At 50.5% G+C, this 16,075-nt stretch overlaps 1 protein-coding gene across 4 annotated transcripts in view; it reads right to left on the reverse strand.

The window, feature by feature from the left end:
* The window catches only part of RBM19 (RNA binding motif protein 19), a 155,448-nt gene that overhangs the window by 48,857 nt on the left and 90,516 nt on the right, over positions 1 to 16,075 (reverse strand). For all 4 annotated transcript variants that reach the window (XM_063086224.1, XM_063086221.1, XM_063086222.1 and 1 more), the window contains one exon: positions 5,819 to 5,924. In XM_063086224.1, the coding sequence (XP_062942294.1) occupies positions 5,819 to 5,924 (106 nt within the window). The remainder of the gene's footprint in view (positions 1 to 5,818; positions 5,925 to 16,075) is intronic.

Raw genomic sequence — 16,075 nt, forward strand, 5'->3', positions numbered from 1 at the left:
TGTACTCCACTCCCTCCTTGCATTCAATTAAGCAAACATGCGTATTGAACGCACACCATGACAAGCTGATAGCGATCATTTACTGTGCATGCAACATGGCTCGGCACTGTGTTGGGCACACCGGGCACCTGGTGAGGTAAGGCTGTCCCTGCTTTAAGAAGATTTGTCCAGCTTGCTCACAGCCAACTCTTTCCACTACACATCTGGTTGTGGTGGAACCTTCAAGGTGAAGACCACACGTTTGGAGAACATTCCTTGAGAGGCCCAATGCGAGCACCCTCTAAAACACTCAGCACCACCCAAACCAGGGCGGGCCAGGGCCATGTGTCCACATCACTCCCTCTGCACCCGCTCTTAGTATCACTGAAAAGTGAAACATGAGAAAAGAGACGTTAACTGGTGGGACCCCACAATTAAAGCTGCAATTGTCTACCACAGTGAGAACAGCTCTGCCTGCCAACTCCAGCCGCCATCACGTCCCCCTACTGCCGGCTCCCCCCAAGTGTTTATTTAAGCCAACACATTGCTCTGCTAATTGGATAACATTCCATGTGAAAATAGACCTTTTAAAACAACAGCAGCGGCGGCAAATAAAAACAGCTGCAACTGCAGAAGTACAAAGGGGAAGGGAAAAAGGTTCGGGGAAGGGAAAAATTAAAGGCATGTTGCATGGGAAAAAATAAATATTCTGGTTTCTGGGCTGTGAGGCTATTCTCTGCATTCTTTCCCTTCCTTTCTTCCTCCATGACCAGACTGGTCTGGGTAAAGAGAGAAGAGGTGGTGGTTTCTAAACGGAGTCCCAATGACCATTGGTGGCCGCTCAGCCCATCGGATGGGCACACCTGGATCAGAATCCCCAGGACACCTGCACAGGTAGCATCCTGTTGCCTCTTTGGCCAGGCCATGCCTTGGGCTTGGGAGGGTGGAGGGTGGTACATCAGTGAGTGCTGTTGGGGGCGGCTCAAGGAATGCCCGCTCCTCGTTTGGGGGCTGGGAGGAGCTGATTTCATCCTGGGCTCGTTCCCAAGAGATGTTTTAAGGGACAACCTCTTGGCCTTTCTCTAAATTGGCAAGTGCTTTTTCTGGGTGAGGCACTGGGGCCAGGTGAGAAGCAGCGGGTATGGTGGGAAGGGGTCGGGGACTAGCGCAGATCCTGGCACAGAGATGGCACTCAGTTTAAGTGAGTCAATGAATGGAGGGAGGAAGAAATTCCTGAACACATGGGCTTTGGAATCAGAACTCTCCTGGCTCTGCCAAGTACTGGCTGTACAACCTTGAGCAAGTGACTTCATCCTTTTGAGCATCAGTTTCCCCAACTGTCAAATGGCCTCCTACCACCTATCTTGTAGAGTCCTGTGAGAAATAAAACTTATGTATGCAAATGCCCAGCACCACCTCTGCCAAAGATGGGCTTCCAGAAGCTGATAGTTTTTTATCAACTCAAAGACACTGAGCTTTTAGAATCATCCTAGTGATGATTCCAGAGAACCGTATGGCACCGGTGATATGACAAACAGCCGTACACATAGCATAGACCCAGGCCACCTGGGGGACACCATTGCATCCAGGATGTGCTAGAGTCCTTGACTTCCCTTGTCATTTCCTTCCATTATCCTTCCCTCATCAACCTTTGTCCCCTACTTCCCTCCACAATGCGCGGGAAGGCTCTTTCAGAAATGCTGGATCATCACACCTGGAGGTTTAGATAACACCAGCACTTTCACAGGGACTGACATTTACTGCCCAGGACACTGGGGGCTGATAAAATGCCCTAGGTTGGGAGAATATGCCAGCTCATCAATCCTGCTTCCTGCAAGTGGGGCTCAGGTCACCAGGGCCTATGACGAGGGCAGACGGCAAGAACCCACCCCCAGTTTGCCAGAGCATCTCAGTACCAGAGCTGGGTCTGGGTTTCCCATCAATTCCTTCGGCTCACAGCAGCTACAGAGCTAGAGCTTAGCAAATGCTTAGAGAAACTGGGGAGGGAGACTGCATATCTCCCGCCCAATTCTGGGGGCTGCTGCATGCGGTGGCCGTGTCACATACAAAGCCAGAGTGCTCACGGAAGCCCTCTGCTATTATCACCAGTTGCCTGGTTACTCTGAGCTCTGGCACAACAGCCTTTGCAGAGCCTCTCACTGGATTCTCTTTCTGGTTTCAGGGTGTCTGCCCTCAGAAAGGACTCGATAGATCACAGAGTCCCTGAGGATGTGCGAGGTAGGACATGGGTCTCATGGAGAAAAGTCAGAAGCTTTAGTATCCCTTGGTCCAGGGACAATGGAGATGGACATGTGTTCAGGGCCATAGCAGAGCCTGTGGTGTCGAGGGGATGCCTTTAGGAATTTACTGGGCCCCCATGCTTTTATCCTCTGCCAGCAAGTGGATGGACAGGTTGATGCTGGGAAAGAGCAATGAACTGGGAGTCGAGATGCCTGGGTTCAAGCCCCAGTGCTGGCTCCTCCCAGAAACCACTAACTTCTCCATTGCATTCAGCCTCAAGGTTCTACAGTGGCCTTTTACTCCCTCCCTGACTCTGTCCCTTAATATGTGCCCAAACCTTCCATTTTTCCCTCCTCTTCTCCTTTCCTCCCATCTGAGGATGGCTGGGGCAGATCTTTATCTTCTCTGAGGTCGACATGACAGGTGGTGGGACCCAAGCCCTCGGGGAGGGAGTTGAGTGGGTCAGGGTTAGAGCCCTGGGAAGGGTTTCTAAAGGAGGTTTCCTTCCCCCAGGAGCTTCAAAAGGGGGAGGAATGCGTAGAGGGAGCTTGCCCTAGAGACTGAGGGTCATGGAGCCTCCTCCACCAGCTTGGGGGGTCTCACTGATTCCATCTGCTTAGACACAAAAAGATCTCCCTCTTCAAACTCACATCCACCCTCGAGCTAACTAGATATTTACAATATTCAGAATTCTATTCACCAATATGCAGTGTGCACGCTTCTATGGGTCAGCGGAGAGTGCTAAATGTTCCACTCAGAAGACAATAAAGTTCTTCAGACAGCCCAGGAGGAGAGGAGGAAGAAGGCTTCGGCAGCTTCGCCGGGAAGCAAAAAGAGCAAAGGGATCTTTGCAGGAGATGCACTCGTGGTGGGCTCGTACTTTCTGGAAGACTAGCTCATTTGGGGGTGGGCAGAGAGGGCCAGAGCCCTGACGCAGTGACAGGGAAGACTGTTGCAAGGATGGCAGGGCCAGAAATAGCCGCCGGTTGGAGGAGAGGGGGCGGAAGAACCCTCACTGTCCTCGGCTGCCCTTTCTTCTCCTGCAGCCCGGATTGGAAGCAGGGAAGGGACGAAGGGGGAGGAGCAGCCACCTCCACAAATCACTAGAGGGCTGTGCTGGGCTTCGGAAATAACATCTGCAGCCTGGCCTCAGGTGCCGAGCTTGAGCCAACAGGGCACTAGGTGACGTCCCTCAACGGCATGTACTGCCCATGTTTACCTGACAGTCCCCCTTCTATTCTAATGAACCCAAAGGGCAAAACTGCAGTGACCCTGATGTTGCAAAGGGGATGCTGGAATGTCAAGGCTGGGGACACATACATGGTCTGAACTCTGGCCCGCAAGTGACACGTCAACTCTGACATCAACCTCTCAGGCTGGACAGAGGCCACTGTGGGGATGGAGGGTTCCCAGGTGAAAGGGCTCTGAGGCCTTTGACCTCTGTTCCTTCCTCACCCCATCTTAGTTTTAGACCATCTCTGTCATCACTGCCATCACTGTCACCCCATTGCCACCGTCCTCCCCCTCCTCCTCACAGCTGACAAAGAGCTCACAGGGGCCATGCCCTGTGCTAAGAATGTCACCCTGTCCAAAGCTCCCAACAACTCTATGAGGAGAATCCTCCGAGCATTTTACAAGGGGGGAAAATGAAGCACACAGGAGAAAAGTGACAGTGTTGGCATTCAAACTCAGGCAGCCTGGCTTTGAAGTCTGCGCTCTAACAACTAGCCCTTGCACTGGCCTTCACAAGAGACATTTCTTTGGCATGGGGAGTAAGTTTCCTGCTCCACGTCTACCCAAGTCACAGCTTCACCTGGGAACCTGATATAAAACAGATAACGATAGGGCCGGCTCCGTGGCTCACTCGGGAGAGTGCGGTGCTGGTAGTGCTGAGGCCGCGGGTTCGGATCCTATATAAGGATGGCCGGTGCGCTCACTGGCTGAGCGCGGTGCAGACCACACCGTGCCGAAGGTTGTGATCCCCTTACTGGTCAAAAAAACCCAAAAAAACAAAAACAGATAATGACAGACTACACCCTCACTGCCCAATCCCCAGAACCCCGGGGCTCAATGGGACATGGTGGAAGAAACACTGCCCTGCAGCCCTTGTCTCTGTTGACACAGTGTCAGACATGTGCACAAAGCCACGGATCATGGGATGGCAGAACTGCAGGGACCTGGGCTGGTGTCAGTGAGTATCAAGTGCTCGCTACAGGCCGGGACCAGGATCAGTGTTTCATTTGCATCATCTGCCCTAACCCTGCAATGGTGGGCACAATTATCATTCCTGTTTACAGATGAGGAAACTGAGGTGCAAGGCAAGGCCAGGGGAGGCTGAGCTGCCATCGGTAAGAGTTGTTGCTCTGAACAGCCACCCTCTACTGTATCCCTCCCAGCCAGTGCAGGGCCTAATGCCTGCCCTGCTGTAAGGCTCAAGGCTGTGGGCCTGTCGCATGCAGGGTACTGTCCCTGCTGTCCCTGACCGCAGGCGAGGGACAGGTTGCCAACTGAGAGAAGAAAGGAGCAGATGTCTGGACAAACATGGCCATGTGTCCACAATACAGGCACGTGAGTTCAAGACGCGGTGACAAAATGGCTGGCGAGGCTCTCCAGGGTCCCAGTGTGCCCTCCCTGCCTGTGCGTGTTCTCAGGGCCCACAAATGCAACAGCTGTGGCCCTGAGCGGCCAACTTCGGTTCCATGCAGCTGACTCTCCTGTTGGGCCTCTTGCAACACCAACTTGCCAAAGGTCCAAGAAACACTCTGTGCTTTTCTGAAGATGCCTCGTCAGAGGTAGAGGGGATCCCAGCCTTCAATGAGATCTCCTGTGGCTTTATTTTACCCTTGGAAAGGCGGGGCCAAGAGAGGGAAAACAGCACTGTGGGCACAAAGCATGTGGAGGGAGGCCCTGATGATGGTGCCGCTGCCCCACATCTGCTGCTGGGCAGGCGAGGACCCAGCACCCACTGTGAGAGCGGAGCCCTGCTGCGCTGCACCGAGCTGATTGGGAGAAGCTGCCTCGCTTCAAAAATAAAAGGTGTTCTCTCTCTCAGAGGAGCCCAAGGAATTTTTGTACACGTGCTGGAACACAGCAGCCCCTGCCTGGACTGCCCTCACATGAAACCAGCACAAACTGGAAGACCGGCCACAAACGGGAAGGATGAGGGGAAGGCGTTTTCCCACGGCTGCTTTTTGGCTGCCTTTCCCCTCCCTTCCAGGAAGTCTGCCCTGGACCCCCTCCCTGCTTTTCTGCACAGCAGTTCCCACGCTGCCCACTCTGTGGGCCACCTGGACCGAGGCATTTTCTTTCTGACTGAGAGAGGCTGGGACACCCACCTGCTTTCCCAGTTTGTGTCCCAGGCTCCTACACATGTGCAGCTGGGGTGAGGGACAGGCCAGTAACTCCGTCCTCCAAACACAAAACTCTTGGAGGGTCTTTTCCTCCAAGGATGCTGTGCAAATTGGCAGGGTCAGGGAAAATAAAGAGGAAAACTGCACGGGGTGGTGATACCCCCACATTTAAGAGGCCCTCCCTGCTTCTCCTACAAAGGGTCCAGAAAGGAGAGGCCTGGTGGGTGGGGAAGGGGCTGCAGTCTCACCTTCGCATCCCGCTTGGTGAGGAAGTCCACGAAGCCGAACCCTCTGTGTGTGCCTGTCCCGGTCACCTTCTTTGGCAAGCGGACTGTCTTCAGCTCCCCAAAGGTGCTAGGGACAAAAGGTAAAACCAGGGTGTTTAAGAACTGAGGCCCACAAAGGGGGCGGGGGTGGCAGGACCGATTCTCACATGCTAATCCCTTCCGGTTATCAGAGAGAAGTGGTCACAGGTATACACCCACATACACACACGTGCACGCTCGTGTTCGCTCCCCACCCACCAGCATGGGTTCCTTCAGGCCCCAGCCATTGAGCCGGGCAGGGAGGGAACAGTCTGTTTGGAGGTGCTAGGGAATTTCTGATTCCTCTCTGACTAGCTGGAGGCTCTGGCACCCCTGTCCTCCCCCTCCCTGTGGGAGTAACTCTTCGCAGGAGGACTTGGCCTGGTACACGCATGGCCAGCTGGGGAGGCCCGAGCCAGGGTGAGGGGCTGCTCATGTGCAGGGGCTGGGATTCCAGACTCTGCGTCAGTAGAGTCTCCCGACCTTTCAAATCGGCCTCCACGTCTGAGCTGGACGCACGGTGCCCCCACGTTGAGCACACAGGACAGAGCCCTTTCTCTCAGACCGCGACGTTTCTTCAGTGTTCAGTGCTTGAATGACACGTGTGACTCCCTGTATACCCACTTCCCTCCTTGCCAAGCTTGTGTTCTGATATCTGATAAGCCCAAGTCAGCCAAAGCTCTGGAGAAGAAAATGGCTTGCTCCTCCTGACAGGGATCAAACAGGCAAACACAGCCTCGGGCCATCCCCCAGTCCCCTCCTCTCCTCTCTTCTTGGCTTAAACTGGGAGAAATTCTACGACAAAAGGATCAGGATTTCTCAGGTCTTCTCTTGCCTTCCTGTCTCATTCCCCACCCCCCCATCCCTTCCTCATGTCCATTTATCAAATATATACACACAAATTGCTGCCAATAAATATTTAATGTGCACGGCATCTGAAGAGAGGTATTATTTTATTTGAAAATCTACACACACTTGCGGCCACCTGGACACACACACATACACAAGACAGTCTAGGATGCTTCAGGGCCAAAGACCGATTGGGTGAAAAACACAGTAAAGGCTGTAAGCTCTCGTGAAATGATATAAGCTAAATCCGAGGCGTTAACCCACGGCCCTGCCAGCATGACCAGGCATCTGCCAGCCCAATTTCCGAAGGCAGGACAGTGTGTAAATGTGGCATTATGAATCTTCAAAATGAGTCTGCACGCCTCCTCCAAGCGCTCTCCAGCAGCTCCACACCCCCCATCAGGAGCCTCCTCTGCACAGGCGACAAGGAACTGGAGCTGGTGACAAGGACAGCCTCCTGGGGAGGGGAAAGGAGGAGGACATGGGGAATGGAGCCCTGTCAGTCTTCCCTGCTGTGAGGAGACTCGTGGCAGATTCAGAAGGGGACAGACTTGGGGACCAGAGGCTGGGCAGGTGGGGACAGGAAGGTGAGTTGAGCAAGCTGAGAGGAGTCAAGCCTGCAAACCCGGTTTTCTTCTGCCATCTAAAGGCCAATGCATCCCACGACAGACATGCTGCCTTCCTTCTCTGCATCAAAGCCCCCCTGCCCCTGTTGAGGGCAGGGGATGGACAAATTTTCTTGTAGGCTCATTTAGATAAATGGTTCTTTGGCTCCAAGTTCTTCAGAGAGCCATTGATTGGGACTATGGGGATGGCATTTGATGGCCTTGAGGACCAGAGTCTGAGAGCACTCAGACCTGGATGAGAAGGCTGAGGGTATAGGGAGGCCCATGCCGGGTGCTGTGTCTGCATGGTCACAGACAGCCTGTGGTCATGCTGGTCCCTCCACCTGGCTCCACCTCTGCCCTGGCTTCCAGGTTCCATCAGGTCTTGGCTTAACTGCACTAGTTCTGAGCAGCCTTTCCCCACCTCCCCATGGCTGGGTTGGATGCCAGCACCAGCAATGTCATAGCTCACTGTGTGCCCTGACTGGGGCACCGTGGGGTGAACGCCTGTTTACCTCTCTGCCTTCCTGCAACAGTAGAAACCACACCTGTCCTGCTCATCACTAGATCTGCAGCAATAAGCCCAGTGCCTGGTTCAGAGGGGATGCCTGCAGACATTTTTGGAATGAAACAAAAGCAGACAGTAGCCCTGGAAGGTGGACATTACCACTGGTAAATTACACCTACCCTCCGAGGGAAGTGATGAGGATGCAATGAAATAGGCCATGGGGTGAATACAAATAGCAAAAATGTTACCATTAGTCTTATCATCTCCATTTTATAGATGAAGAAACCGAGGCTCAGGGAGGAAGTGGATATTGCTGTAAGTGGCAGGTTTAGAATGTGAATCCAGGCATGTCTGATGTTAAGCCTGATCTTTCTCTTTCTGCTGCACAATGTATCAACCCCCTTCAATCATCTGGATGGAGACTGGCCACTTTCAGGACCTGTGGCCTCTTTCTTCTTGAGGCTTGGCCAGGTCTAGGGTGAAGCAAAAAGCCCACGTGTGGGGGTGGTTAGGAAAGCCCAGTGTGGACTCCCAGGGGTCAAGTGACTTAAAAAGACTTCAGGCCAAGGGAGGTAGACTGAGTCCTGGTTCTTTCTATCCACACTGTGCAAACCTCCTACTTCTGCCTACAAGGGCTACAATCTCCTGTCCTTGATGGTCTCAACGACCTCTGCCCAGATTTCTTAGCCCTGTCTAGTTTCTGGTGAGCCATGCTCTGTGTGTGTGTGTGTGGGGGGGGGGGGGGGCGGGGAGTGAGAGAGAGAGAGACTGTGGAGGTTAATTCCTTCCTCTCTGCAGCACATTGCAAGCTGTGGATGCTCTGTGCATGGTAAGCAGCCACGGGTCCAGAGAAAGGCAAGGAAAATAATTAGAAGGCAGAGAAAAAAGCTTGTGAGGAGAGGCTGAAGGAGCCATGCCTATGTGGCCTGCAGAAGTGGCATTTGAGAGCTCAGCAGGGGGAGCTGTGACAGAGGAGCACCCTGTATCCACCATGGATGTGGGCAGGTATCTGGGAGCTGGGGATCCTGTCCTAGGCAGCTAGGGGCCTTGGGGAAGTCACAGTCCAGATCTGGGCTTTCCAGACAGACATCTGTACGACAAATGAAATGCTGTGCCCAAGACCCTAGCAGCATCAAAACTCCCATTATTCTCCAGGGAGTCAGGAGAATGGTCACAGTGAGCAAGTTTCTTCTTTCCTTCTAGGAACAGGACAAGAGAGAGCCGGGGCTTATGGAGGAGCTGGAGAATTAGGGTTAGATCTTAGAAGGGACTTCTCAAGGTCTGTGGACACTTCCTGAAATGGATGGCTGAGGCTTCAAGACACCATCATTGATGCTGTCACTACAGCTACCAGTGAGTGCCTGCAAAGTGCTAGCTCTTTTCAATACATCATTTCCAGGTGTAACAACAGCTGGGAGACAACAGCATTACTGCCTCTGTTTTACAGATGAGAAAACCAAGGACCAGAGAGAAGTGACTTGCGCACGTCCCACAGCCTTGGGACTCAAAACCTAGGTAAGCTCCTTCTCATCCTGGCTGCTTCTCCCAGCTAAGAACAATGACGGGCTGGTGAATGGCTCCTGCTGCTTGTATAACTGGGGGATCATAGAAGGCCAATACTAATGATCTCAGAGAGATACTGAAAGAGAATTAAAAAGGAAAAAAAAGGTTGGGGGAGAAAAAAATCGATGAAGTACCTTTAGCTTCTTGGAGATAAGCGATATATAAATACCAGCCATTATTAAGGTTCTTATCTGACAGCAACGTCTACAGACCCATTTTTAAGAGTGGCTTTGGAAGGGAGTTCTGCGTGAACCCTCTTCTCCTGGGAGCTTGGGCCACTGTTGGGGTGATGCTGGGCAGGGCCACCAAGGGCCAGAGAGGGAGGAAAATCAGAGGGCACCCAGGAACTCCTCCCCAAGCCCAGACCCTGCTGCTTGGGGAAGGAGATGCATGTGCTCCCCACTGTGTAGATAATAGAAACCACAAAATAGCAATTACTGTATCAGAAGCTGTGAATAAAGAGGACATACCCGGCTTTTAAACATGGCCCTCCTTCCCTCCCCCACCATGCTCACACTTTGGTAACAAACTCACACCTCACTTTTCCAATTATTTCATTCACCTTGGGTTCACCAATTACTCCCCCACCCTGCAGCCCCACCCCCTCCGCCATGCCGGGAGCCCATGATTGTTGGCGGGTTTGGGGTTTCCAACAATGGAGTTTGCTGTCACGTTTCTAATTTCTTTTGAGGTGTGTCAGGGTTGGGGGGGAGGGGGGATGGGGTGCCGAGGTGTTGAGGGAGGCAAGTCGATTATGCTCAGCCCTCATAAACAAGTCGGGGTATGCAAATCGTGTTTGCACACAAGCCTAAAGGCAGACACAATACGTGTGTTTGCCCTGAATGCATGCATGTGTGCGAGTGAGGCTTTCTTCCTCTGTGCAAGCTGCAAGCCCCTGCCTGGCCCTGCTGTAGTCCTGGCTGGGGGCTGCTACTGGAAAGGGGTGAATCGTCCTATGTCTCTCTCCCGATTGTAGTGATGACTCAGGATGAAGGAAGTGAGAGGAAAGGTGAGGGGTAGCAGAAGAGAACCTTCCAGAGATGCTGAGCTTAACAGCTAGATGTGCAGCTGTTCTGGTGCCCCGGTTTTGGGGCTTAGTGGACAAACCACGAACCCAGCCTACCCCCCAGCCTGCACGCTGACACCAAGCTGGGGGCGGGGGGGTGTCGGACGCATCCTGAGGAACCTAGGCCTCTCTGCTCCCAGAACAGAAGCCTCACCGCTCTCCATTTGGATCTGCTGGAAGAAACAGAATCCCAGCAGAGGTCTGTTGGCCTGACTTCTCCTCACCTGTGCTCAAGGCACTGCTGAGAAGAAAAGTCTGCTGCCACCCAAGGGACCCAGAGTCGGAACAATGGTGTGATCTGTACAAGATGAAGGCATGGTTTTATGATAAGAATAAACCACAGGCTTCTGGTCCTTCTAGAGGTAAGAAAAACTGGCTAAATCTCCTGGATTAAAAAGCCTTTCAAATATACCACCACCACCAATTTTCTAACACACATTACACATACACACACACAACACGTCCATCCTTTCACCCAGCACTTCTTCAGTGCTTATGTGCCCTGCAGTGTGTTAAGTACCTGGTGTACATGAACTCACAAGACCTTTAGAGCCAAGCAATGTCATTACCATTTTCTAAATGGAGAAACCTAAGGCTCATAGAAGAGCTATGATTTCTGAGGTCACGTGCTATAGTGGATTGAATTATGTCCTCCCAAAGCTCACTGAAGCTTGAATTGTGTCCCCCAAGTTTTATGTATTAGAAACTTGGCCCCCACTGTGACTGTTAAGTGGGTGGGAAATCCTATTATGGTAATTAAAAAGTGGAGCCTTGAAGAGGTGATTGGATTGTAGGGTCATGCAGCAGTGAATGGATTAAAAATGGTGGTCGGGGGCGTGGTTCTGAGGGCTTTAAAAGAAGAGGAGAGTCTGTCTCTCTCTCTTGCTCTCACTATGTTCCACCACTTCACAGTGTGATACCCTGCATTGCTGAAGTCACCACCAAGATCCTCACCAGATGTATTCTTTGGACTTCTGAGCCTCTGAAACTGTAAGCAATAAACTTCATTTTCTTACAAGTACCTGGTTCTGTGTATTTTGTTAGAAGCAACAGAAACAGACTGATAGACTGGGCAAGTCTCTACCTACCACAAGGGATGAAGTAATTTACCCAAGGTCCCACAGGTGGTAACAAGCTGAGCTGTACTCAGAGTGGCCAGTTTGACCCCCCAGACTGTGCTTTGGCTCAGTGAGAGTTTACAAGGGTTGCCTGTCTATCAATAATCAGCCAGAGGCCCCCTGTGTGCAAGGTGTTAGAGGGAGTCAGGCATTAACCTAGTTCCCAGGGACCCCTGCCCTGGTTGGAAGGGCATGAGAAGTATCTTAGCTCGCAGGCAGGCAGTAAGCCCCCTTCCTCAGACACACAGAGGACTCTGGGATGAAATTATTTATATCAGCTGATTAGGATCTAGAGCTGGGAGTGCCCCCATCCTAAAAAACAGCCCACCTGCGAACTCATGGACTCATGGAATAGTTCCCACTGGGCAATGAACATGGTAAGTTGGTAGCTGCCCTGTCCTGTGTCCTGTCTCATGTCTCTCTTTCCTTAAAGAGCCCCCATGTGGCTACAGGCCCCAGTTGAGGAAAGGTAGAGAGACAGGCTGACTGGACAGCTAGAGACAAACCCATTCCTTCATCTACAATAGGTGACTTCCGCAGTAGATGGAGGCCCAGGAACAGAAACTGTCATCTAAACCTCCCATTTTTTCTAGGATGGATACAAAAGCCTTTGGGTACACAAAGCCTTCACTGACAGCTGGTCCCAAGACTGACTCATCCAATCCTCTAACCTCACAAATAGGAAAACAGAGGCTAATCCAATCAACCCTGTGGATTTCAATGGTTACTAGTGCCCTGAGTTGCTCAAATACATGCCAGTCATTACCACTCCCATGTTGTATTTCAATGGTTACTACTGCCTTGAGTTTCTTGAGTACACACCAGTCATTAGCACTCCCATGTCGTATTTCAATGGCTACTACTGCCCTGACTTTCTTGAGTACACACCAGCCATCACCACTCCCATACTGTATTCCAGTGGCTACTACTGTCTTGAATTTTGTGGGGTTTTTTTGTTTTTTGTTTTTAAAGACAACTGGTAAGGGGATCTTAACCCTTGATTTGGTGTTGTCAGAACCACGCGCTCCCAAGCGAGCCATGGGCTGGCCCTGTACTGTCTTGAGTTTTGTGCATGTATATGCCAGTCATCCCCACTCCCATATTGCTTAACTCTCTAATGGCTTTTGCATCCTTAGAATTGTTTCCAAGCTTCTAACTTGGCACTTAGGGCTGTGCTTGATTAGACCCTTGCTTTTTCTTGCTCTCCTTTCTTATCTTGTACCCTTCTCCTACTCACTTGCTATGGAGAATCCACACTGGCTTTCCCCTATTCCCTGAAACCACCACATGAATGCCTACCTTGGGACTTCACACTTGCTCTTCCCATTACTTGAAACCCTCCTTACCTAGATATTCCCACAACTGACTCCTTCAATTCTCAGCTCAAATGCCACCTCCTCAAAGAGGTCTTCCATGGCAGCCTATTTAGCATTGTTTCCTCCACCCCACCAGCCACTTTTTGTCACATCTGAGCGCTGTCTGAAATGGCTTGTTTACTTAGTTATCTTTCCCCTTCTTTTGCTAGAAACAGAAAGTACACTCCAAGATGGCAGGTCCTTTTACTCTGTTAAGTCTACAGAGTCTGGGACTGTGTCTAGAACTGAGAAAACACTCCATACATCCATCTAATCACGAGTTCAACACTTACTGAGTTCTCCCTAAGCATTGGGTCCTTATTCTTTAAAGGCATTATCTCCTATATCCCATATGCTGTTGTGGAGGCACAGTCACATTTAAGGACAGAATATTTAGTCTTTCTGTCCCTTAGGATGATGCTCTTTTATGTAATATGACCACAAGTTATTGCAAGAAGTGTTTGGTCCTTAGGAGTCAATGCTCCTTCCAAAGTGCCCACATTTATTCATTCATTAGCAGTAAATAAATCACAGCAAGAAAAAAGGGGGCCTGCTCGGTTATTTACCAAGGGGCTAGTGCCCAGACAGCACATTTGGAATCATGCCCTGGTTGGTAGGAAGGAGACAACATCAGCCCCTCCACAGACAGCCCTGGCCAAGGTGCAGAGATGAGCTGAAAGATGTTTCCACTCCCACAGAGGTTATGTTGATGATTGTGTACAAACTGCAGGGTCAAGCTCACTCTGCACAAGGGGCAACGTCTTTGGGAATCGTTTAATGGAGCCATATTTAGGCGTGGAGTTTCTTTCTCTTTTGTTCTCTTTAAAATAGAGAGCCTTTTAGACTGAACTTTCCCAATTACTCACCACTCATCATGGTGAGAGCTGGATGTAGAAAGGTTACCTTATCGCCATCACTGCAATACTCCCTTTTCATTTTTGCCTCTTGGAGGCTGAAAAATGGCCTGGTTTCCAAGAAAGTGAGAAAAGAGGAGCAGAGGATAGCGTTTAGTTTTTCTCAATAGTCTTTCATGGCGTCCCTTCCAGGCAAGCGTGACCCTCTCGTTTTCTAGATGAGAAATCCCAGGGATGAGCAGTTAAATGGTGTCTCTGAATCACAGTTGGGGTCTGTGTTCCAGAAGGAACCCACAGACTCCCCTGAAAAGCTCTGGAGGGGACCTGGCACTGGCACATGGAGTCTCCTGGCCTGACTCTGCCCCTCACTGGCTGGGTGGCCCCGGGACAGTAATTTCCAGGCAATATTCCTCCCTGGACCAGCAGCATCAGTATCACTGGGAGCTTGTCACAAATGCAGAGTGTTGCCCCTTGCTCGTGCCACCTGGTCCTTCTGAATCAGAAGCTCTGGGGCTGTGACACACTCCAGGTTGAGTTTGAGCCTGCTCAAGGTGGAGGCCCAATGCTCCACTAGAGGGGTCCACGGCCACTCAGCCCCAGTTTAAATGGCTATGTGGACATCTGGGCCCAGGACTGGTGCATCTTTCTCATGTTCCCAAGAAGCCTGCAATCCAGATTCTTTTAAGAAGTGAGATTTTAAAATATTGGTAGCAGCCAGCCAGAAATAAAAAAATATACTGGTAACAAAGTCAAAACATTTTACACACCATGTCACCAAATACAATAGGTGCAGCTTCTGGGCTGCCGTGCAGCACCCTCTACATCTGAGTTCAGTTCTGATCTGGTTCTAAGACATCGTAAGGGCTGGTCTATTTCCAAAATGATGGGCTTCCCTTACACCTGCTTATTACTCAACACTGGGTCCTGGGGCAGGCAGCAGGGCCTCTGTGATCTCTCTCCTGGCTCCTGCGGCCCACTGACCCTCTTGGTCGCTTACGTTCACATATTGCAGCCTTTGCAGGATTCTAAGCTCCTTGAGGACAGAGTCTTGCCATCCGACTTGCTGCACAGAGTCCTCAGCTGTGGACACATTTGTGGCTACACTTGCTCTGAATGAATCGCCCCTCACCATTCTCCAGTACTCAGATCTAAATGTGAAGTGTGGTAGGAATTTTAACATGACTTGTCATTCTGGTACTATGGATCCTGCATGCACCTAACAAATATTTCCAGAGCATATCCTGCGTGCAGGCACCCAGCTCTGCATTGGGAAAGCCCAGTGGACCAGACATGCTCTGGCCTCCACAGGGTGCTGATTTTAAGCAAGTGATTTTCAATTTCTCCCCGCTCCCCCTGGTTGGTACACACCCTCAGTAAGATAGTTTTGAGCAGGCATCCTCAATGTATGCACACTTTTAATTTACAAATTATATATGCATGTACTGCTGTTTCACTGCCTGTGTACATCTTTAAATATTTAAAAATGAGAAAATTTAAAAGGATGAGATCAAACCTAAATAGAAATGGAAATTCTAATATTTTCTTCCTGCTCCAGCAACTGACTATCATAGGCACTTTTTAGAGCCACTCTCTTTATTTGAGGGCACAGAATGGACCAGGCATTGTACTAAGTATGTTCCACATATATGTACTCTCACGTCATCCTCAGCAATTCTATGAAGCAAGGATTGTGAGCCCATTTTACATGTGGAGAACCTCAGGCTCAGGCTGCTTAAGGTATCTGCCAAAATGTAGAAGGTACTGAACGGTGAGTCAAGATTCATACCTAGGCCTGATGAAACTCCAAAGCCCATGCTCTTACCTGTTGTGTTGCCTTGCACTAGAAAGGGTAAATCTATGCGTGACTGAAAAATGGAAGAAGCAATTAAAGACTGAACACTGATGAACCTTAGTATAGTCCTCAGGCAGAAAGTATCATACAAACAGAATTTTAAAATGGGAGATATTTTTTTTAAAAATAGTGTTTCTCAAACTTGTCCTGAAAGATGTCAAGAGGTACTGTGTAGAGTGGCTTCTGGAATTAAAGAAGTTTGAGTGACAATTGGTTAAACAGAGTTCAGCAAGCTTCTCTTCTGCACACCTTGTCAGTGCCTTTAAGATGTTAGGCACATGGGGATCTATCTAGAACAGTGAGAGAGAAGACACAGTGTTTCTCAAACTCATTTGGTCATTGAGTCCTCCTCTCCATGCCAAACAAGAAAACCTACTAGTATCTCTCAGGACACCAATATTGCAGGGTCGCAATTTGGGAGGTGGGAAAG

The sequence above is a fragment of the Cynocephalus volans genome, chromosome 2 (genome assembly GCF_027409185.1).
Source record: "Cynocephalus volans isolate mCynVol1 chromosome 2, mCynVol1.pri, whole genome shotgun sequence".
Taxonomy (NCBI): domain Eukaryota; kingdom Metazoa; phylum Chordata; class Mammalia; order Dermoptera; family Cynocephalidae; genus Cynocephalus; species Cynocephalus volans.